The sequence below is a fragment of the Haliotis asinina genome, chromosome 12 (assembly GCF_037392515.1).
Source record: "Haliotis asinina isolate JCU_RB_2024 chromosome 12, JCU_Hal_asi_v2, whole genome shotgun sequence".
Classification (NCBI taxonomy): domain Eukaryota; kingdom Metazoa; phylum Mollusca; class Gastropoda; order Lepetellida; family Haliotidae; genus Haliotis; species Haliotis asinina.
In genome coordinates, this window is record NC_090291.1 from 18,226,387 (window position 1) to 18,250,327 (window position 23,941).

Consider the following 23,941-nt stretch of genomic DNA (forward strand, 5'->3'; position numbering starts at 1 on the left):
TTAAAATATGTTTCTTGTAAACAAAATGCCGATGGCTTAAAATCTTGTATAAGTAAATGTATATCATTAAAATTGTTCTTCAGTCCCCTACAATTCCATTGAATAATAGTATTGGAAGTGTTCATGGAGGCTTAACTGGAGATCGTGATTGGGAGGAGTGTTCACTCCTATGAATTGGTTGTGAAGGAGGAACGTCTATCTCCAGAGGTTCATACGAGTTATGAACCTCAACAGATGCAAGAACTTGAGTGGGCGTCTCCACGTTAGTGAGCGCCTTTCGTCTTTTCTGTACTTTCTTTTTCTCTTTTCTAGTTAAAGTTGCATCATCGGTATGTGTACTTTCCATGGAGTGAGATGGTACATCACGAGTAGGATTGTCTGTTTGTGAAGTGGTTGATTTCATATTACTTTTCTGAGATATGTCAGAGGGTTGGTGCAGTACAGTCTGGTCATCCTTGACCCAGGAGATGTCGGTCTGACATGACACGGAGACTGTCTTACAAACTCGAGTGGAGGATGCAATTGCTGCGGAATATGTTTTTACATATGTTTGAGCAGGAGATGGTACTAGTTTTTTTGCTTCTTGGTAGGTTATGTTGTTTGTGTGCTTAATTCTTAAGATTTGGGCTTCAAATTCAAACGATGGACAGGATTTAGAAGACGCCATGTGATCACCATTGCAGTTAGCACATTTGAGGTCATTTGTGCACTCAGAGCTATCATGGGCTCCAGTGCAACGGCAGAACTTAGCACCATGACCAAACTTTTGACACTTAAAACATCGGAGTGGATTTGGTACATAAACCTCCACCCCGATGTTGAAATATCCAGCCTTTAGTGATTTAGGTATTACAGGTTGAGAAAAAGTGAAAAGATAGGTGTTGGTTCTAACAAAGACACCATCTTGTGCTTTTCTGGAAAAACGTTTTACATGTGTGACTCCTTGAGATTTTAATTCAACAGCAATTTCCTCCTCGCTCATATCAGAAAGACAGCGAGCAACATCTCTCACAATGCCTCTGCTCGTGTTCAGTGTCTTGTGCACTGAAACAACAACGGGAGTATTAACAAATTGTTGTAAACCCAACAGATTGACTGATTGTTGTTTCCTCAAACACTCCACTAGTAAGGCACCAGTCCGTAGTCGTGTGACATTCTTAACATCTCCACAGACACCTCTAATGCCCAGTGAGATAGCAAACGGGTTTAGTTTTAAAGGACTTCCGTCAACTGATGCAATTGTGATAAACCGTGGCCAAGAATCAGAAATATCTGGAGCTACCTCCTCATCAGACGAGAGCACATCTACATGTCTGCGTTTAGTTGCTTTGCAGGAACCAGGTGAATTGTATTGAGACATGGTATAACATACGAATTCAGCACCCCTGCTCCCCACCCACCATGGAGTGTCAACAAGGACGGTGTCAATTTGCACCGGATCTCCAGGATGCTAACACCAGGGATACAGGGGTGGTATACTCCAGTAAATATGACATGAATAGCTATATTTGTCCAAAAGATTAGTTGTCAGGCTGGTTCGGCCCATAACAATAATCCAAAGACATATAGAATTCAGCAGTCAACATCACCAGATTGGCCCATGAGCCACCGCCTTCTGGCATAGGACTCTAGGCAATTTCCTCGATGCAGAGAAATAAAATCTGACTCTGAACAAGACCCAAGACCCAACAGTACAATGAAAATGTGCAAAAATAATCCCCATGCACAGGGCCTGGCGTGACCAGCCGATTGATAGAACCGGGCCCATTCTACCACCCGTCTAGGTGAAGTCAGGGCCAAAGTGGTGTGTTGAGCAATAGGAACACTGGTCCTGCTCCTATGCCCTCAACCACCAGGATCCCCTTCTCCACCGACACAGGGCCGCAACCCACGGCAAACGGGTTGGTGGACCAAATATGCCCCCGGGTCCACAACGGGGGGTTGGCGAGCACTTAGCGTTACCCAGCACCCACCACGAGGAGGTGGCTCGCCACGGGTGCCCATACTGCAAAGAGAGTCTGATACGACGATGTTTGAAAGAAGACTCATCGGCCTCGTCTTAAAGACTGTCAATGGGAGAGGTTCAAAAAGATCTAAGACAAAGTCTTAGACCTTGGTGATGCACAGAATCTAAAGCTTCAAGGCTGCTTTTGCAGGCTCCACCATATACGATGGAGCCGTAATCAAGTTTGGATCGTGTAAGAGCTCGGTACAGTTGAAGGAGGGTTTTCTCATCCCCTCCCCACTTTGAACTAGAGACAAGTTTCTACAAATCAAGAGCCTTCAGACATTTATTTTTCAAATATTTTATATGTGGTCGAAAGGTCAAATGCTCATCAAAAATTATACCCAAGAATTTCGCTTCTTTTACAACTTTAATGGTGTGTTATCGAGATATGGTTCTGGGCCTATATGAGGTTTATACCTTCGACAAAAGTGGATACAATTAGTTTTTGATTTTGAAAATTTAAATCCATTTTCCAACCTACATTTATCAATCTTATTTAAGCAAATCTGCAGTTGTCGTTCATAGACAAGAAATATTAATTCATCCACGAACAGTGATCCATCAATTGAATCGTGTAAAACCTTTGCTAAATTGTTAATCTTAATGCTAAACAAAGTAACGGACAAAATACTGCCTCGTGGGACACCCTGGTCCTGATTATAACGGTTAGGCAATGTAGAGCCCACTCGGACTTGAAACTGTATTTCATTTAGAAAGTTTGAAATGAACAGAGGTAAACGACCTCTCAATCCAAAACCATGTGAATCCTTTAAAGTGCAGTATTTCCATGTAGTGTCATATGCTTTGTCGAGATCCAAAAGAAAACAGACAAAGCATGCTCTTTGTTGATTAAAGTGATCGATGGTACGTTTGTTTTTTTGCGGAAACCACACTGAATATCTGTAAGAAGATTGTTATTTTCTAAATGCCAAAAGGAGACAATTATTAACCATGCGTTCCATGGTCTTGCAAACACAGCTTGTCAATGAAATTGATCGATAATTCGAAGGATCGGTATGATCACGTCCAGGTTTAGCAATGAGGACAATAACAGCATCACGCCATGTAGAAGGAAACTTTCCAGACGTCCAAATCTCATCAAAAATATTCAAAAAGGTCTCTAAGCATGATTCTGGCAAGTGCTTCAGCAGCTGATAGTGGATGTTATCAGCTCCTGTAGCAGTATCGCGAGCCTGGTCAAGAGCAGTTTGGAGTCATGAATTGAAAATATTTCGTTGTAATCTTCCCTATTATCGGAATTGAAATTCATAAAATTTCGTTCTTGTTGTTGTTGACACTTTTGAAATTGAGGTAAATAACTAGAGGAAGAAGTATGTTTAGCCAGTGTCTCACCCAGTTTATTTGCAATATCTGATTTATTAATCAATAACTGAGTCCCAATTTTCAGATCTTGAATGCTAGGTTTCAATTTTCTTCTTGTGCCAGGATTTAAATACGTATTTGAACCATTATTATAAATACATAAATCATTATTCATAATGAAATTTTCCAGGATTTGGCTTTTAGCATTTGTCGTAACACCACCCCAGAGTGGACTGTGCCCGTTTAAATCACCCGTGATTATACACGGCTTAGGCAATTCATCGTACAGAGCTTTAAGTTGGACAACTGATGAAGGCGGAGTGTACAAAGAGCTCAAAGTAACAGCAACATGTAAAGTGAGTCGTACAACAACGGCCTGCAGATTTGTTTTAAGCATAACGGGGCTGTGGATTACATCATTCCTAACAAGAACTGAAGATCCTCCAGAGGCCCTTTCCCCTGGACGAGAGAAATAGTGATAGTGCCTTAGGTATGACTCTTGTAAGCAGAATGCTGACGGTTTAAATTCTTGAACTATAAGATGTAAATCATTCAAATTTGTCCCGAGTCCTCCTCAGTTCCATTGTACAAGGGGTGATGAAGTTATCTCTTCGAGGGATTAACAGGAGAACGACCCCTCGCTCTTCTCGAAGGTGGCAAGCTATGTGTCCGAAAATGGCTGCTTTTAGACACAATCATGTCCTCGAGTGATCCAAACTTATTGAACAGTTGGACATGATTATTAGACCCTTTTGGAACTCTTCCAGTAGGGTTCTGAATTCCAAATTCAGGTTTAGATTTCGATTTAGTTTTTTTGTAATTTGTTTCACATTTGTGTCAGATTTGGAAAATTGAGTTGATTGTGATAATGGCTGTACCTGAGGTAATGATGAATCTTTATCACAAGACGCCTGAGACTGAATGATTGTTTGACTTGAAGGCATTTGAGGAGGCCTCACTTCAACTGCTGTAGATATCAAAGTAGGAGCAGACGTCTTTGTCCATGTGTAGTCAGTCTGGCAAGCTATTGTTTGAAGAGATACATGGTTTGCCTTCGGCTCTGAAAGTCGTGTAGATGCAGTGGTGGCACAAGTAGATTGTGGCTGTTCTTGAGCTAAAACAATCCTCCGTGCTTCCACAAAACCTACATTATTGTCATGCTTTATTCGAGAGATTTTAGATTGAAGTTTCCATGTAGGACATTCCTGTGACGGGGATGGATGGCTACCTGAGCAGTTGACACAAGAAGGAGGATTTGAACATGACTTGCCATCCTCGCATGTTCCACCACATTGATGACAAGCGACTGGATTATGAAATGACTTAGATCCGTGGCAATACTTCTGACAGCCGTAACATCTTAGGCGATTTGGGATGAAAGCATCTACCTTTAGGTTACAGGATCCAGGCTTAAGTGATTCAGGACGAGCCGGAATACCAAATGTAAACAGGTACGTGTTTGTCTTGACTGTTTCATTGTCTTTCGTCATTGTGACACGTTTTACGTCAATAACACTTTGTGATTTTATTTCTGATACAATTTCAGCTTCGGTCATGTCCGAAAGACAACGTATTGCTTCTCGCACAATCCCCTTGCTGCTGTTCAAAGTCCTGTGAGGAGAAACTTGCACAGGAACATTCGCTAAAGATTTGGTGGAAAGGAGAATCTGCGACTGAATGTGTTTCCTGCACTCAATCAAAAGACAGCCAGAACGTAACATTTTAACTTCCCAAGCTAAACCTTCGATACGCTTTGCAATGGCAAAGGGATTCAGCCTTAGAGGATTTCCATCAGTGGAAGACATGACTAGAAATATTGATCAGTGATCAGAGTTCATTTTTTGTGTTGAAGGATCGTCATCTTCCGAAAAGATTGAATCTTCTGGTACAAATCGTAAGTTTTTTTTAATGGGGTGCCATGTTAGTAGTAGTTATGTTTCACCCATCTGGCTCCCCACCCACCAGGGAGTGTCAACAAGGACGATGGCTTACATCTGTGGATCTCCAACAGATGGCACCAAGGATACCAGGTGGATATACTCAAGCAGAAGCATCCCACTAGACTGGCCCATGAGCCACCGTATTCTTGCATAGGACTCTAGGCAATGTAATTCTGTGACATGTTAGAACATACAAAGTCGAAATTGTTCTAACCCTTTCTGAGTTATGAAAAATAATATTCATGCACAGGGCACGGCGTGACCAACCCATTGATCGAATCGGGCCGATTCTACTACCCGTCTAGGTGAAGTAAGGGCCAAAGTGGAGTGTTGAGCAGAAGAAACACGGTTCAGTCTCCCACCGCTCTCAGCCACCAGACTACCGTCCTCCACCGACACGGCACGCAACCCACGGCAAACAGGTTGCCAATTCGGAGGTGGCTGTTCACGGGTACCAAATATACTTCAGAAAATCGTCACAATTGGCAGCATTATATCCGGGTGATAATTTGTGAGTTACTAGCGGCAAACTGTTAATTTAGCTAAAAAATTAAATGACCCCACTCCACTCACTTAAATAATTGTTATCAACTTTCACCCTCTGGCCGTATGTAAGTTCTACCCAGTTTTAAATCCAACCGTTCAAAGCAATCTTATATTCCAACAAACATCACTTTGAAAAAAGTAACGTTCGCTTTCAACATGCCAGATGTTCTTCACATGTTGCATGTGTAACACCTGCTTATATGTGTACGCTTTTATCCTGACTACGGCATGTACGAGTGTGCTTGTGTGTGGCTGTACATGTGTGTCATACTTTGTTTGTCTTACATGTGGTGGGATTGTGTTGCTTTAAAAACAAGAATTACCCATGGGCAATAAAGAATTATCTTACCTTTTTAATTCTATTGGCAATGGCAGCAGGAGAAGTTTTGTAAATGATAGAGAAGAAATTGTGCTCCAGGTTTTCAAAATGTGTTTCGGTTTGTGTTCCTTTGGAATACACGTTATGAGGCGACCTTTTCGCAATATTGCTAGTATATGCAAACGTGATAGATTTCACCAAGCATTTTCTAATGTCGAATAATGATTATTTTTCCAAAAAATAATGATTTTAAAGATGTTTTACAGCTTCCAGTACCTCATCATAGACAAGTTCGCCCTCTTGTGTCTGAGAAATATGCTGGGACAGTTTAGGAACGTAATATATTTACGTTTATGCTGGACACGCCTTGTGTTTAGTACTTTCTGTCGAATATGTTCACTTCTTCCATAATTCCTTCGTGTTTGCTAAGGATATTACGTGGCTACCTTCTAGCCGACTAATTGAATGATTCACATAGTTCCTAGATTTTAAACGGAAAATATTTTGTTGATTTCTTCCCATCTTCCAGACAATCTGCCTTTGACCTAACAATAATTTGGTGTGTTCTTAATTGTATAAGCTTCAAACTCTTTTCCTATATTTGATCTGATCTGACCTGATCCATATTTGTAGGAATATTAGTTTTGGAGCACTATTGTCAGTACTGGCACTCTCTAATTTAGTTTGTACCTGATTTTGCTGTTTTTTTCGTATTGTCATGTCTTCTTACAAGAGTACCCAACTGTTTTGCCTCTGAAATTCAGTGTTATCGTTTCAAATAAAAGCTGGTCGTGTGTGCTAACATCATCATCATAGGTGTATTGACTGTCTCCAAGTAAAATGTTTCATAAAAGGGTTTCGATCTCGTCAAGGATCAACAGGGTCTCATGCTTTAGGTTTAGTAGTTGTTGCCTAGTTTTTGTATTGTTGATATGTTTATAATTATGAGTATCTAGCGCATATGTTTGGATAATATTCCAGTCACCGCAAATAATTGTTATCCTGTAGGATATTTACATCAGAATCAGCTTCTTCAATAAATGTTTGAGCCCGTGTACAGCTACTGTAGCTGAGATATAGTCTTCAATCCCTATTTCTATTATTAGTTTGCAACGGTGGGAACCTTTGCACTTTCACGATTTCGAAGTAAGAGACGTTTGATTCCAAAATAGCTACCCAGTTGATTTATATTTGAAGGGACTAAAGTAACACCTGTTATTGTCCCATTCTGGAATAAATTGTTCTATATCCTTAGTGCACGTCCTGTAAGCAGTATATCTGCGATCGGTTTCGTTTCAGGAATGTCAATGCCTTTTCAGTTTTTGAGGTATACAAAATTCAAAGGGTTGAAATAAAATTTATGCAACAAATAGAAATTAAATAAGAAAGGAAATTCATATCCAGCATAGAGATTGGATTTAGTCACAGTTACTCCCATTTCCAAAAGATCACTCTAATTTTCTCTAATTTCACTCCTAATTTTCCTTTTTAGCAGTTAAAGGCAGAACAAAATGGTCATACCGATTTGACTGAATCATTTAAAGAACTGAAACTCTGCTGGATTAGTTTTATAAAGCGAATTGCTTGGATGGACTGAAATCCTAATAATACAAGGGCAACTGACATCTAAGGTTTTGATTACTAGGGAAAGTAAACCAATGATTTAGTAGGCTGCAGGTGTTGGCTTCCTATTGGATCTGTAATTGAGGTCATTGCTGTTCAGGATTTTTGTCAAAAATTAATACTGGTAGCTCATTAGGTACCTTATGCCTAATCCCTGGCACTGGACTAGGCAAATGCATTTATAGGGTGGAAGTTCCCTGAGGTTAAGATCAGTATTGCATTTCATGGGAAATATTGCACAATGATGGAGTCCATAGACATATTAAAATTATTTAATAAAAACGGCTGTGGAGTCTGTCATGTTTCGAATTTCGAATTGCAATATTTCCCCGAAACAACGCATTTTCATATAATTACCGACTCCATTACATTATCAGCGATAGGGACTCACCTCGTTTGTCGGTTCACTATAAGTCGATGAATAGACGCCTCCATTGTTGTGGATGGTGTACACAGGCATGTTGACTGTGTTGACTGGACTGAGAGTCATCGTCAGTTCAATAGACTCTTGCAGTGTATGGAGCATCAGGTGGATCTCCCCTGGCATGTCGTTTGACCCGTTGTTTGAGAATGTCGTGTTTGATTTGACAGGCATTGTAGTCAACCATGAGAATTCTGGAGCAACACATTAATAAACTATATAGCTATGGTGTTCAAAGCCGGACAGTTATATTTTCAGGAACAGATCCATGAGCAGATGCAGATACGGATACGAAAGCAGTTGCAGTTATATAGGTACATGGACGCACAAATGTGCAATTAAGATACAGTCTGATTTTTACTGAATCTTTCCACTGCTATGCATACATGTAGTCATAACGCGACACTGTTTTCATTATCAGTGTCTGTTCAACGGACAAGACATTTTACCAAACAATGTTTTTGTTTTTGAGAATGATTTTACCCCACTCAGAAACATTTGAAGGGTAAGGGTGATATTATGAGATATTATGAGATTTTGAATTCGTTTCAAAACTGGTATTCTGATAATATATAGTCACGTGATACGAAATCTTCAGACTAGGTATGTCCTTTCAAGCACACAGTGCCCTTTCAAGCACACAGTATTAAATTCGTCAAAACCGGCGGTAATGCGGTTATACGCGTGAATAGAATATACATGCATGAAAAAGTCGTTTTAAAAAGTCTACCTTTAAGAGCCTGAATTTTTCCTCGAAAGAACGCTGCCCGTGCCCCCCATAAACACAGGAGTATGATGACACCATGCCATGTCGCTATATTTGAGAAAGATAGCACATTGTAGATAGGCACCAGATGATCACGTCGTCATGTTAATGAGAAAACAAGAAAACATTATTTAGACTGCGACAACGATGAACATACTCAGCGTCTTTCTGGTCGTGTCTTACCAATCAACGTTACTAAGCATGTTGCAATTGAAGACGAAGGTTTCTTATGTCATCTTCAAGGGGCATCGCTTCAGGTATTATGGAGTTATTGCACAGATATCAATTCAAACAGCAATGGAACGGTGTTCAATTTACTTTTGGTATATTCTGCATACGCCGGTTCGATTTGCCGAGCGTCCGATTCCAAACTCAAAACCGGAATCAATCTGCAGTTAAACTGCCTCAAATTAAAAACGCAATAAACCATGCACATGGAAAAAGGTATCGCAACCCTCCTTCTCTATAACATTATCAAAAGTTGAATTCCCTGTTGGCTACCTGCTCCAGTATATATCAAAAGATTGTACAGGGGATGTCTGGCGTATTCTTCGATCAATACTGTTTCAAACGTGCAGTCGTTTTGAGATCCAGAAAGGTTGATAAACAAATCTGTATTATTTGACAAGAGATGTGGTGTCAAACGTCAGTTCACAAATCAAATTCTGCATCGTGTGTATCCAACATTTGCATAGATGAAGACATGACAACGATGACGAATAGTTGACAATGAGCGACTGAAGAAAGCTTTAGAATGTCATTCCATGTCTGAATCTACACTTGTCCCAATTCAGCAAATGGCTGTTTCTTGGTTTGGGGTACAAAACGAACTGTTTCATCTCAAGGTGGCTTGATAACAGTCAGATACGGAGAAAAGGATGTCCAGGGGATTACCTGTTATGTCAGAAAGTCACGAGCCACCTTCAGAGGGGCATTATATTGCTGAAGCGTGAAGTGTCTTGAATGAAGGACTCCACATGCAGCCCATGGATCTCTTCCTTGTAAAGCTGATCTGTCAGATTACCATTAACAACGACGTTGTGTCTGACCATGGGATGTGATGCTCTCCCATACTACTATACTCATGCTACAAATCTGCCTACGTTTTATGTCAGCATACCGTTCGCCTCGCCGTCTGTTCAATTTTGCTTTGCCATCTCAAGAGTCCGAATGAAATCTCGACGTGTAAGTGAACGAAACACCATCACAGTCATGTCTCCTGTACCGTAGGTGCTGTATACATCAGCCAAGTCGTGACGGTGGATGACTGCAAATCGCTCGTGTTTCCATTATGTTGAACAGAGGTAGTATTTCGAGGAAATACATAATGTCTGTCCTCTGGCCATTCTAGCATCCCATGGTTCGCATTTAAGGTTGAGATTAATATATGTTCCGCAACATTCAGGGGCTGGAGAATAATCAGCGGTTCTTCAATTTTCTGTAACAGGTGTCTTAACTTCAGGTGTGAAAAACATGCATAATTAGGGTGGTTATCTTTAATAAGAATAACTTATTCAACACTTACTTTTGCCGTCAGTATACAAAGCGTGTGCAAAGTCACCAACAGCGTATCAAATACCAGCTGTGTGTGTCTTTATTGCGACTGTACAACTATTTCTTGTGATCGAGACACCATTCAAGCTCTAATGGGGAATCGTGGCATAAATGTTATGTGTATTTTCAGTTGTGTCTCTTTTTAATTTACTTTATTGTTAGATCAAACTTATCATCAGTCCGAAATGACATTCAAAACCTTGCATTTCCTTGCTTGCACACTCAGATACGCCTAATAACACTAAGGGTAGAATCCGTATAACGACAACTTCAGAAAAGTTTCATACGCGTTTACTAAATGTTTCAATGAATGGGTTACTTACGATTAGGTATGTCTGCAACCATCATTGAAGCTGCTACGTTCGTTGTGCTATGACACAAAAGCAAGTAATCAATGACTACACGTGGGTACAGCAGATGTGTTGATCAAAAACTAACAGATGGTGGTTTTGAGATTAGAAGCACTGCGCCACATATTCATACCGAGTTCATTACATTTGTCGATCTACATTTGCATATATAAATAAATACCCATCGTTCACATCACGACATACCAATTGATTCTAAGCTTTACGATATGTTTTCTTCTTCAAAGTTAGATTTGTTGTTACGATTCCATTATTCACAAAACATACGTACTATGCCATCTAAAAATGAATGAATCTATGCACATATAATCCGGAACGTATACGATGCAGATGTTAATGCCACGCGTTTCTCAACATAAAAGCATAACATTTTAAACTACTTGATCTATTCCAGCTAGGACCTTGCAGTAAGATGCAATGCCTTCATGTACGTTGGCAGTGCATAAAAGCATTTCTCGCTCGCAAAGAAACATTAATAAAACGTGTCATAAGTCATAATGGACACGACGTTACGACCGCCTCCAACTCACATGTCCTTTCCATATACCTTTTAACGCATTTACGGTTCTCTTAGTCTAAATGCAAAAATCCTGTTGACATAACTCACGGTTTATCCCAGGCTATATTACATGGGTATTACAAATGTAAAATGACACTTTATTGAAAGCTCTGTTAGACATTCGACATACATTGATGGATTTACATGAAGGTCTGCAAATGATTATATGAGCTTCTGCTCTGTCAAAGTTGCATGCTTGTTATTTGCCTTCGGCGAATGTGTTCTAATATCAGTGATAGAGGTTCTCAATCTAAATACAGTAAAGATCGGGCAGACATCGGGGATCCAGTCGTGCAAAATGTGCTGCATTGATGGCGAACAATGTTAACATTAAGGTCAATTCAGTTTTAAACAGAGAAGTAGTGTTAAGAAGTCTTAAGCATGTTCATTGGGATTAAGCTCAGGTGCATGTCAGTCCACATCTGTGATATTGTTAATCTAGACACCTCCATTACAACCCTTTCTCCATAAAAATGAATTGGGGACTCGTTTGTTGTACCAAAGATTGCTTACAGGTAGGTTTTAACCGATCAGACTGTGAATTGTGGAGCACATTCGTGCTACACACACTTTGCATGTTGTTTCTGCGGGTGGTTGTGTTCGGGTGCTGGTATCAATGTTAGCAGATAAATCAATTTGACAGTCTTTACAAATTATGTGTTCCTTGAATATTAGCCTTTAAGTAATATGGCAGCAAAACGCGATATCGTGCTTGATAAAAATATATCCTGAAAATATTTGTTGCTTAATTTTTTTGTGAGGAGTATACATAAAGTATAAAATCACTTAATCGATCACTTCCTTTTGTACAACTGATGGACGGCCGATAACGCAAAAACTGTTCCCTGCAGAATCAAGACATAACATGGATTGAGCACGTTTCTTACACCCAAAATTGTAGAGTGAATTGTCGCCTTTGACGAGAGGTCTTGTGTCACTCATTATTTATTAAGTGGATTACTAGCTAAATTGTTTTGAAAAATCCTCAAAATTCACTGTAACAATTGTTTTTAAACTCAACGCCATGTCCTTACGTAGCAGATGTTCCTGCTTGTGTATGTCCGTGCGCACGCACTCACATAAAACATCATGATATGCTTTTCTGGAAGAAAGATTGCGCTAGCGTCCAAGTGCTTTAACGTTTAGTGGCGAAAATGTAGCTTTGTTACACTATATCTGGTTGCACGGCGAACGTCGTTTCTAAGATGACGCATTAACAACCAACCGACGATAATTCTAAGGCAGAGAACAAACAAGAAAAAACACGGTGTCAATACCGTAACTTGAATTAATTATCAATCCTCGTCCGGTGCTAACTGGCGCGTCAGCAGACTTAAAAAAACCTACCTATAACGACATTTAAAACGGAATATTCAGATTTTTATGCACTCTGCAAATGTTGGTGCACGACCTCAACGTTGCTGTTTGAATGACAATTTTTAAGTACAGCGAATCAATGAGTTGAATGAACGTGGTTGTTTTTGAGGAGAGAATATACAGACTTCTAGATTACTCTCATCAAAGACGTCAATGACCAAGGACAGTTTCGTGGAGGATTGGTGGATATTTCCCTGATCCATTTTGTCCGTACAAGTAGTAAACAGTATGGTACGTAAGTCCCAAAATTTTCAAAGACCGCTTTTGCTCTTCGTGCCAGGGTAGCTGGTATGGAAGAAGAGACACAGCAACAGCTTCCCTTCCAACAATCCATAGCCACCAGTGTTTACCGTAAACCAACACGTACGGATCAGTATATTCATCATCAGTCCAACCATCATCCCCAGATCAAGAAAGGCATAGTAGTTACCCTGGCACGAAGAGCAAAAGCGGTCTCCAGCCCAGACAGCCTCCACAGCGAATTAAAACACCTGAAATCAACCTTCCAAGACCTTAATGAGTACCCACCCCCATCTAGTCAGCAACACCATCACCAAGACCCTGAAACAAACTCCCAAGTCAACTAAACCAGAACCTTCCCCCATCAGAACTAACATACCATACCATGGCCAGATAAGTCATCGCATCAGCCGTCTCATCAAGAAAACAACAGGAATAGACGTCACCTTCCGTAGCGACACCAACCTGAAAACGCTACTATCAGCTAATGGACGTGGGCCAACAACACCTAAATGCAACAACCCAGCAGGATGCATCTACCAGAACTAATGCAGTTGTAAAGAGACATATATTGGTGAAACTGGTCGACCACTGGCTATCAGGTTAAAAGAACACAAAACATCAGTTCAAAATTTGGATCAGAAGTCTGCTGTATCTGAACACATCATGCACAACCCCAATCACAAGATTGTTTGGGACAACACCAGGAGATTAGTTAGGAACGCCAATGACTTAAAGAAACGGAAGCTCCTAGAAGCCATTGCAATCAAGCGGAACAATCCCTCAATCAACAGAGACGGAGGTGTTTGCTTACCCAATGCATGGAACCACCTTATCCTCAGCGACTAATCTTTATCCAGACATCTTTACCTGTAACTCGTTAACCTAATCAACACAAGCCGGCACACCTATCAGTTGAAGCCTGTACATAGGTTGAAGCCTGTACATCAATCAATCGAAGCATGTACATCAATTAATAGAAACCTGTATATCTTGTTACCCATTGTTATCAGTCTACTGTTATGTGTATATATACTACAACCCTTTAGTTTTACCCTCACTTCACCTGAAGAAGAGACTAGAATCTGTCTCGAAACGATGTGACCTTGTCTAATAAAGAAGTTGAACCATAAAGCACTTTTAGTTTAAACGCAATGTAAGTCCCCTTTGTCCCTAGTTTGGCGATCTGCCTTCACTTGTTGGTGTGTGTTGCTTTATTATTATACATTGTGAAAATTGTGCTGTTAGTTTTAACTTCATATACTAGTTTTTGAATTCGAATAGAGATACTCTAGTTATTTTACTAGAGTAGACGACGGGTTTTATAATACATACATATTCTTTATAATCATGTTTGTTCACGTCACGATATGGCTGAAATATTGCCAATGTGACGTTAAATTATAACTCACTCACTCAAAACATAAATTTGCAAGCATTCTATCAACTTGAATATGAACTTGACAAGTAATTCCGTCTAATTTGCTAAATATTAACATAAGATCATATGGCGTTGGACATTCATGAAGAATCTTGAGTGTTGACTTCAAGAGGAGTGATTTAGCGTGGTTAAATGCTTGCTCTGTGTGTAAATTATACTGTAAATGGTCCACGGGAGATAACTCTCTCCTCACCTCGGGGACTGGCTTGTAAGTGTCTGAATGAAAACATCTCACAGCGTCAGCTTAGTGGTGTGTTCAATGCATCCTAATTACTGGACCCAGAAACACTTCTCACATAGGTTTCTGAAGGAAAACACAAGACGACGACGATGGTCCGTCCGTCCATGCACATTTATCTTTTCTGGAGCAGAACTTTAAAACCATTCAATATTTCTTCGCCACACTTGGCACATAGATAGATCTGGTGGTGTATTAGTGCCATTTGGTAGTTTGGGTATTCTGAATAAAATATATTTCGCGTTTCTATGGCAACAATTGTGACTTAGACTGAAATTGGAGGTAATCCTCTTTTCCAGGGCAGAAGTCTAAAACAGTGCATTATTTCTTCTCCAAACTTGACTCATAGATTGGTCTAGAGGAGAATTTTACCGTTGCGGGGGATATTGATGACTGTATCTTCTTCTGTTTTATTTCATTGGTAAATATACATTTTCAATCAAACTATACATCTGTGAAGGTAGAGAGTGCATCTTCCCAAATATGCAAGTTTCCTCTCAAATTCTCTACAATCCTGTTTTGGTAGTTCCCGCCAGCCCGACTTTTCTTGGCCCGGATTTTAAGTAATCCCCATTTCTACTACCAACGTACGTTTAGATCAGTACATCCGGACGAAGATGACTGGTCACGTAACATTCCACGGATGCATTGTGTGAATGTACACATTGCGAATTTTGTCGTATCACTGTTGAATTGTAAGACATTATATCCGTAAACAAGTCGAGTGAAGCAACTGTTAACCACCTTGAGTCACTACTGAAAACGATCCTCTTCCATCCCCTCGAAAACTCTATCATAGATGCGGACCAATCGTAGGTCTTATGTCAGACTGGAATAGCAGAAAAGATGGCCTGGTGGGTCGTCCAGCTCAGCTGGCCTCTCTACGTCAGAACAAATGTCTGCTAGTGTTAGTGCTATTGCTGGAGGTTGTAGTCACATAACCATTGCAGAGGTGAATTAACGTCCATGGGATTCCACGTAGGACAATGCGAGTCCACGAGGACGATGGAACATAGGACTCTCTGAAACATTGCCGTCTGTTGCTCACCAGTCATCAGAGTATGCATTGTCTGTCGACAACAACCTGGTGTTTGTGTATTTGCTGCAACGGATCGCTTATCCTACGCCCACTGATGGCATACTAACGTTACTGATTTGTGAAGAGGCAAAGCACACGCATTTGGATTAAACTGATATCTGCTTGTGTTTTATCCTGTTTAGGAGACCACGTGATTAATGTTTTTCACGCCGGTCGTCAAGATCTTACTCGACTTTCAAACTGCTTGAATGTTATTGCCGTGTGTATGTCACAAGAAAAGGGAACGCCTTCTCTATTATTACAATATTGTTATGTCAAATCACTCTTTGTTGAGAGTAGCCATTATTATGCAAGTGCATGTGTCCCAAAGAAAAGGCAAACCCTAAACCAAAGAATACCCCTACAGTTATTTGTATCTTACTGACGTTAATAGACTGAGATAATAGACAAGACATCCCACAAAGCAGCAAATTTGTCACTTAACGATCGCACAAGGCATGATCATATATTGTAATGTTATTAATACCACTCACCAAATATAATAATCAAAACTGTAAACTCTTTAAACTACAACTGCTACGAAAGGATGCGTTCCTACACCTGCAGTTTAAGACCACTTTGATAAATGTATATTGCTATGCAGAATACTATTGCCTCGACTCACCAAGGTACATTGTCAAACAGGATGAAAACCTCCCGAACAATCTCGTATATATGTACGTACGTACGTGTGTGTGTGTGTGTGTGTGTGTGTGTGTGTGTGTGTGTGTGTGTGTGTTACCCAGACATGGACTCGCCCCTGTTATAAGCGGAAACGTATAGTTTCACATGCCTTTATTGCTTATCAACAATTGAAGGGCCTTAGACTAGTGCCTTTTCAGAACAACTACCGTCTATGCCTCCAACTACATTTGGACTTTCTGTCGGGGGTCGGCGTGGTAGGTACTGGGCAAATATATGGTTCATTGCAGGTGTTGCAACACAGAACACTCTTTACTACAGCGCTGTAGTTGGGACACTCAGCCGCGTCACAAGCAAATGTAGGATCATCTCCTTGAGGGCATCCCTCTGAAAATGTTCAAATAGACATTATTAGACTAATCTTGTGTAACAACTCATTATCGTAACGTCTTATGTCCTGGTAAAATAGGTAATCTGTGATTCCTCATGCAGTGTATGACATTTGAGTGAGTGAGTGAGTGAATTTAGTTTTACGCCGCACTCAGCAATATTCCAGCTATATGGCGGCGGTCTGTGAATACTCGAGTCTGGACCAGACAATCCAGTGACCAACAACATGAGCATCGATATGCGCAATTGGGAACCGATGACATGTGTCAACAACGTCAGCGAGCCTGACCATCCGACCCCGTTAGTCGCCTTTTACGACAAGCATAGTCGCCTTTTATGGCAAGCACGGGTTGCTGAAGGTCTATTCTACCACGGGACCTTCACGGGTCATATGACATATGAACAGCGCAGATGTCTTAATTAGTCAATTTCATATGGTATTGCCCTCCATAGTTAAACTGCTTGAGATGTAATCACTAGTGTCACATTCTTCTCCGTGATATTCTAGTCAGTTTTACTGTCCTTCGGTGACAGGTTTTTACAATGTGTCATTAATTAATATGTATTTTAAGTCATCGTCACGACATGGCCGAAATATTGCCGATGTGACGATAATTTTAAGTCACTAAATAGTCAATATTGAATGTAATCATAATGTATACGTTGTGTTTCTGTTCCATGGGGAAATCGGTGAAGATTCACGTTAGAATTACTTGTTGTAAAATGCGACTAATGGGATCGGATCGTCAGGATCGCTTGCTTGGTTGATAGACGTCTTTACTTTGGGTGTTCGTAAGTCCTTGAAATAATATTAGATATTTGAATATCTGCTATTCAGGTGAGGTAAGGTGTCAGGTGAAGTGGCTCGTCCTACTTGAGAATATTTCGCTCCCGTGAAGACTTGCATGAGTGTGTTAGTGTGTCTGCATGTACTACCCCAGACCTAAGTTGGCTTCATTGTACTAACTCGATGAGATACCACGTGGCAGTTAATTATGAGTGCCTCACTCAGACACATTATGCGAGCCGACCAGTCCTTTGTTTTATCTGATAATGTCCTTAACAGAAACATATTTTTCTCGTCCCCTTAGTTTAAATACTTGAACCTTAGTGAGTGAAGGAGTAAGTGAGTTAAAATGTATAGTCACACTGGCACTACCAGCCATATGGTGAACTGAAAGTTATAAAGTCATAGTACACACAATTAAATTGTAAACCTCTGCAACGAAGAGCAGTAAAAAATCTAGATTATCAGAGAAACAGAATTAAAATTAGCATGAGACTGTAATGTGACAAACTGTTGTGGACATTACAAACTAAAACCAGTCTCTAGATCACCAACAGATGGTAGATCACCAGACTAGGAACCAGGGGACCTAAGGTACCTTTGCTAACGGCATGGATCCCAGCTGGATTTGCATCATCCCTTTTGTCATTGGTGATTGAACACAAATATATGGGACGTTCGTAGCATCTCAGGAGGACAATAATTTTACAGTAACCCCCTGTTGTGGCCACAGCGACTCACAATCTTACTTACTAATTTGAAAATTCCAATGAAACAATTTTTATCTATGTATAAATCAGTTAACAAATCTGTTTCTTTTAAAAAGGCAACAATTAAATGAGAACTGTTATCATTGAAAAACATCCTTGATAGTCTGTGATTTAAATATTTTTTTTAATATAGTAATTCATTAGTTTCTGATTTTTTTAATTGTAGTTATAATGGCTAACCATTTGCCAAGGAGGAAAAGAAGGAAAACGGGACGAAGAAATATTTTCAAGATCAATGCCAGCAGCATAATTAATGACTTTATTATTGTCCCAAGAGGAAGAATAAATGAAAATTCTTGTCATACAGATCCTCGCAAGGAGGATTAAACAGTTGTGATCCGGATCGAAATCGTTAGAATATAGCTTTGTAATAAACTGTAAAGACAATTTGATATTGAGGAGTTTTAAAGACGGCTCATCGGCCTCAGCGCAGAGACTGTTCTGAACGATACAAGATGACGTCTTGAACCCTGGTTATGGACAGAATCAAGTACTTTGAGGTTGCGTTTACAGGTCCACCCTATACAAGCCCCAGTGAAGTTTCGATCGCACCAGTGATCTGTACAAATGAAGGAGAAGTTTGGTCCCATCCCTTCTTTGAATTAGAAACAACCTTTAACGAATCTTTTAATGATAGGTCTGGGTTATATTGGGGTTGATATTTCCTACAAAAATATGGACAGTTGGTTTTGGATTTAAAAAGTTTAAACTCATTTTCCAGACATAATCTATGAATTTTGTTCAGACAAATGTGTAACTGTCTCTCAATAGTTAGCATATTTGCAAGTCTTATCCCAGGTAGTTTACACGGCGTACTTTGTGCACCCCTCTGATTAGCGTAAATTGACACGGCTCCCACGGCACTGATTACACTGTGCCATTTCGAAAGTGGTCAAATGTAATATAAGAGTCTTTCTTGTGGGACACCCGATCCTGATTGTAATAATCAGTCATGGTTCAACGCATTTGTACGTGAAATCACATGTCTGCTAAAAGCTTTGACAGAAAAACGACATCGCCAACATAAATCCTACTTAAAGGTCGATACATATTGCAGATATGTGGAGACATTTCAAAGACTTATTTCGTTTTGAATTGAATACACGTCGATCAAAGTCTGTGATTAAACTACAACACATTTTACATCTACATTTTGCTAAATTCATTTTTAGCTGACTGTAGTTTTCGAATTCATGTAGCGTCCAAAACACAATATGAATTTTTGTATTTACATATATTACTGGATAGGCTCAAATGAGGTTACCGTATATTCTTCATCTTTAGACTCCAACCCGTGTATCGTAACCAGTTAGTCAGATAATTTGATTTGCAAATTTAAAGCATAAAGAGACATCATTTTACCATATCTTCGAAAGCCTACACCATAAAAGCTTGACATGCGTGTACAATATACACTGTGACAAATCACAGATGAGTCAAACATCTAATAGTCCGTATTGTCTCTAATTTGATAATGTTGTTTCCCATATATTGTAAACATTCATGACATCAACCTGTCTTACAACATAAAGACCAGATACATGCTGCATAGATACGTACAACTAAACCACAGGTTTGAGTGAAATGAAATATTGCCAAATACAGAGATAAACAAGGGTGTTGAAACACACCAGCGGCATGTTTGATTTAAACGTTGCCACAAGCTGCATGGGAGGTCTTCTTCCACATGCACTAGTTTGTTGTGTTTGTGCGTCTGAATCAAACATGGGTCTACATTTAAGGGTGTTCCCATACTTTTGGTTTGCAATAATCGTTCAAAGATAAGTTTACTTTCTTGAGGCCAAACAAGTCTGCGTTTCTGTCACTACTATTCTCATTATCCAAGTGTTATTTTAAAGATTCCACTGTAAATGTAGACATAATTGTTATGGTCCTCTATCGCTTCCCTGTACAAGCAATCAAATGTCTTACCAACAGTAGTCGGAGCCTCAGTGTTTGCTACACAACGCCCAGCTTCACACCACTGTCAAACAAAAGCAAGAGCAAATCTTCAACGACATTCTGGATCAAAATCAAAAGTATACTATTTGAACATAGACACATACAAACATCATTTAAAAACTTGTAAAACGCAACAAACTGCATCAGACGATGCTTTCAGTTCTATACTACCACAGAAAATATCAGTAGTAAGCCAGATGATATTCTAAATAAGTATTACCTTCCCACTGCCACACGAGGTTCTAGGCATCGGAGAAACTGATGAACACTGTGATGGAATTGTAGGATTGACACAGAGGAGAGCGGCACACATGCTGTCAAAACAGTTCTCGAGCTGTGATGTTTCCCGCTACATACGAAAGCAAACAAACAACCAACAGTCAGTTCTGAGATGGCTTTGGTAGCTGTCTGTCTGTATTTAGGGCCTTCGATTGCTACGTCTATCCATGTCTTAGTTGGAGACAATGGGCTGACACAAACGGGTGTCTGGGAAGGTCATGGTTATTAAGATGGTTTGTTTTCAATTTACTGATTGATTATAAAATTATGTTGGCATTTATCTTTACAAAATGACAGCATTAAGAAAACTTGTTTTCTGACTCAACTACGTTAGCTATGGTGGCTGTATGTCGGCTTGACGTTAATGAAGTGTACTCTAATAACTGTAGGGGAATCTGAACTTTTAATTTGGATAGGACGTATAAGAGGCAACAAACCTTTCTAAGACTGACATCTTTCGGACGCCCCACAATTTCACACTTTATCAATAAGAACCGTGTTGGTCCACGTTAAAATACTGACCTTCAGTAACTCAATACGATAGTCGCCCCTCAGGACAGGTATGGGTTACTAAGGACCTGTAATCGAACCCGGGATTACACGGGTCGCAACTGATGACAAGCCGGGGACGATTGGGTACTCAGTGGGAATAAAAGCAAACGCTGGGTCATTACTAAGAGTAGGGTATGAATCAGTCAGGAGGTCTTCCTCAGTTTGTGTCTCATTACTGTGTGATGAAACAATCTCTGCTGAGCGCATTTCGCCGAGTAGTTAATCCAGTTGATGTTTACAAATCTGCCTTTTGTTGAAATAGTTGCAGGGATGCCTTATGCATCTACCTAATACATCTGTCCAAGAGCGATCGTCGTGGTCGCTCTCGGGTGGTAGTTTAGGATGGTGGACAAGAGTAACGGTAGACAAAATTCAGCGGTAGACATGAAGACAGCAGCAGCCATGTTTTATTACTGTTTGGTCGAAGGATGGTCAAAATGGTAAAATACAGTGGTGAACATGTGACAGAACGCACATCAGGACTGAATGGCCAATGATCCCGATGTGGAGACCCGCTCTGTCACTTACACACATTCAGAAGTCCGACGGCGATTCTCATCGTCGACGTAGTCGTAGGTGGGGCGACGGCCTTGGCCGACACCCCGACTACCCGCACAATCCGTCCACTTCTGTCGATGATCTAGTCTTGCTGGTTGGTCTCGCTGGATGGTCTCGCTGGATGGTCTCGCCGGTTGGTCTCGCTGGATGGTCTCGCTGGATGGTCTCTCGACTAGTTGGTCTCGCTGGATGGTCTGTGCGACTGATCACATCAGTCAGGTTTTTTATACACAGGGCCATTACGCCACATTGTGCAAGGTCACTGGCCCATGCACATGTACATACGTAAGATTCGCCGACGTAGGGAGGTGTTAATTGACATGTATTGATAGCGTTTGAGAATTAAGGGTCCTGCCCGGAGGGGGGTTTATGATAAGAGGGGATATACCGAATGTTTGCCGAATACATTTACATAGACAAAGGGGATAGAATTTCGGTGCACTTTGGACTTATATTGAAACAAATAGATTGTTTGAATAAATGAAGTTTTAAGGAAACTTATTGAAATGATTTAGTCTATGACAACACTATGACAACACCCCTGAACGTCGTGGAGCTTTTGTCCCCAAAAGCGCTTTTTAAAAATAGTGACAATATTGGATATACAAGTGTACAGTGAATTGCATGAAACGTTGACGCGTTGACAATATCTAGTACAGGCATCGATCATAAGTCACATAATCGTAATGGCATATACGGGAACGTCAAAGGTAATACATGAATCGAATTGTCAACAATGGTCAGGCGAAACAAAACAAGAACAATATCGGACGTGTACACACAGAATACAAGTGAGCTGAGATTCCAGCTGTTAACAAAAACACAGGTGAGCGGCTATCCAGCTCGTACAAATAAAACATTGGATGTTTCCACGGAGCGGCAAACTCCTGCTCGCGGTCGCCCATACAGTCGGAATACCTGACTGATAAGTACACATATGACTTACAGGAACAAAAACAGAATGTGCGTAATGCGTCGTCGTTTGCATTTGAATGTAATATTTTCATGACAACAGTACGATCTTTCAAATTGGGAGTCTTATATTGGTGAGCCTAGACTCGACAAGGCTAGCAGATGTAGATGTGATCTGCACTAAAAGTAGAATTGGCATGAGAGAAAAAAATAAACCTAACCAACTTCAAAAGTCTAAACCGAAAGTTGATGAAAAATTAATTCAAGTGAAATTGCCTCAAAGATATTTTAGCGAATTGTATATTGTGTGCCAGTTACCATAGAAAGTATTATGCACAAGGATACAAAATTTTCGCCAGTATCATAACTAAGCACAAAAACACGTTGGCAAAACGAAGAAGTAGGATGTAGACTGGATAAACAGTCTCCATCAACTAAGCTTGGAAAGACAAAACTTATTGTACTTCTACGACTGCTATTATCACATGAAAATATTTAGACGTTTTCACGAAGAGTAATTACAGTATTGCATAGCTCGTTATAAGCTATTGTCCATAGTAATAGTTATAGAGGAACAAATTGTTAGAAAAATCCTTGAAACCGGGAGTCTGATTTGAGTGGGACGACTCGGAACCGGCAGATAGCGTTGATCTGCATTAAATGTGTATATGCAAGGATATGTAGTAAAGTAAGAGCCTAACCGACTTCAAAAAATTAATCTAATAAAGATGTACGCCTCATAACATCACATACAGATAGCAATAAGTACTCAGTGGATGAAAACTATGACACATATAAATACATATGAAACAATGGCCGGAGAAGATTGACATACCTGACATGTACAAGAATGTCCGAGGGAAACGTATAAACACAAAAGTTGTGAGAAAGTTCGAAGAAAAGTTCACATAAATTGTCACACGAACACAATGTGAAGCACATGATGAAGAATCTTGAGTCCTGATGACATGATCTTGAAGAGTGGTGTTGAAAGTTGTTGTACTCACTCGATGATATGACTTTGCTGGGTCTGGTTGTTGCTGTCGATGACATTGCTGGAAGTGCTGAGGTTTGCCGGCTATAAGCTGCTGTTTCGCTGGTGACCGACGGGTCGGCTGACTGTCTGATGTCTTCGTTCTTCCGCCAAGATGGTGCCCGACGTTGACGCTGCTCTTGTCAACCACCATCTCTAAACTACCGGTTGCTTTGCTGCGAGTTAGGGTAGGGGGCACCCGTGGCGAGCCACCTCCTCGTGGTGGGTGCTGGGTAACGCCAAGAGCTCGCCAAC

General features: G+C 40.3%; 2 protein-coding genes across 2 annotated transcripts in view; both read right to left on the reverse strand.

Annotated features, from left to right (window-relative positions):
* The window catches only part of LOC137257399 (uncharacterized), a 35,638-nt gene extending 22,631 nt beyond the window's left edge, over nt 1–13,007 (reverse strand). Inside the window, exons 1-2 of the mRNA XM_067794731.1 lie at nt 12,941–13,007; nt 8,151–8,374 (exon numbers count right to left, since the gene is read on the reverse strand). Coding sequence (XP_067650832.1) covers nt 8,151–8,374; nt 12,941–13,007 — 291 coding nt within the window. The remainder of the gene's footprint in view (nt 1–8,150; nt 8,375–12,940) is intronic.
* A 3,641-nt stretch (nt 13,008–16,648) lies between these two features.
* LOC137257400 (metalloprotease mig-17-like) overlaps nt 16,649–23,941 on the reverse strand; it is a 58,206-nt gene continuing 50,913 nt past the window's right edge. The window contains exons 7-9 of the mRNA XM_067794732.1: nt 20,573–20,701; nt 20,323–20,374; nt 16,649–16,830 (exon numbers count right to left, since the gene is read on the reverse strand). Of these exons, the coding sequence (XP_067650833.1) occupies nt 16,649–16,830; nt 20,323–20,374; nt 20,573–20,701 (363 nt within the window). The remainder of the gene's footprint in view (nt 16,831–20,322; nt 20,375–20,572; nt 20,702–23,941) is intronic.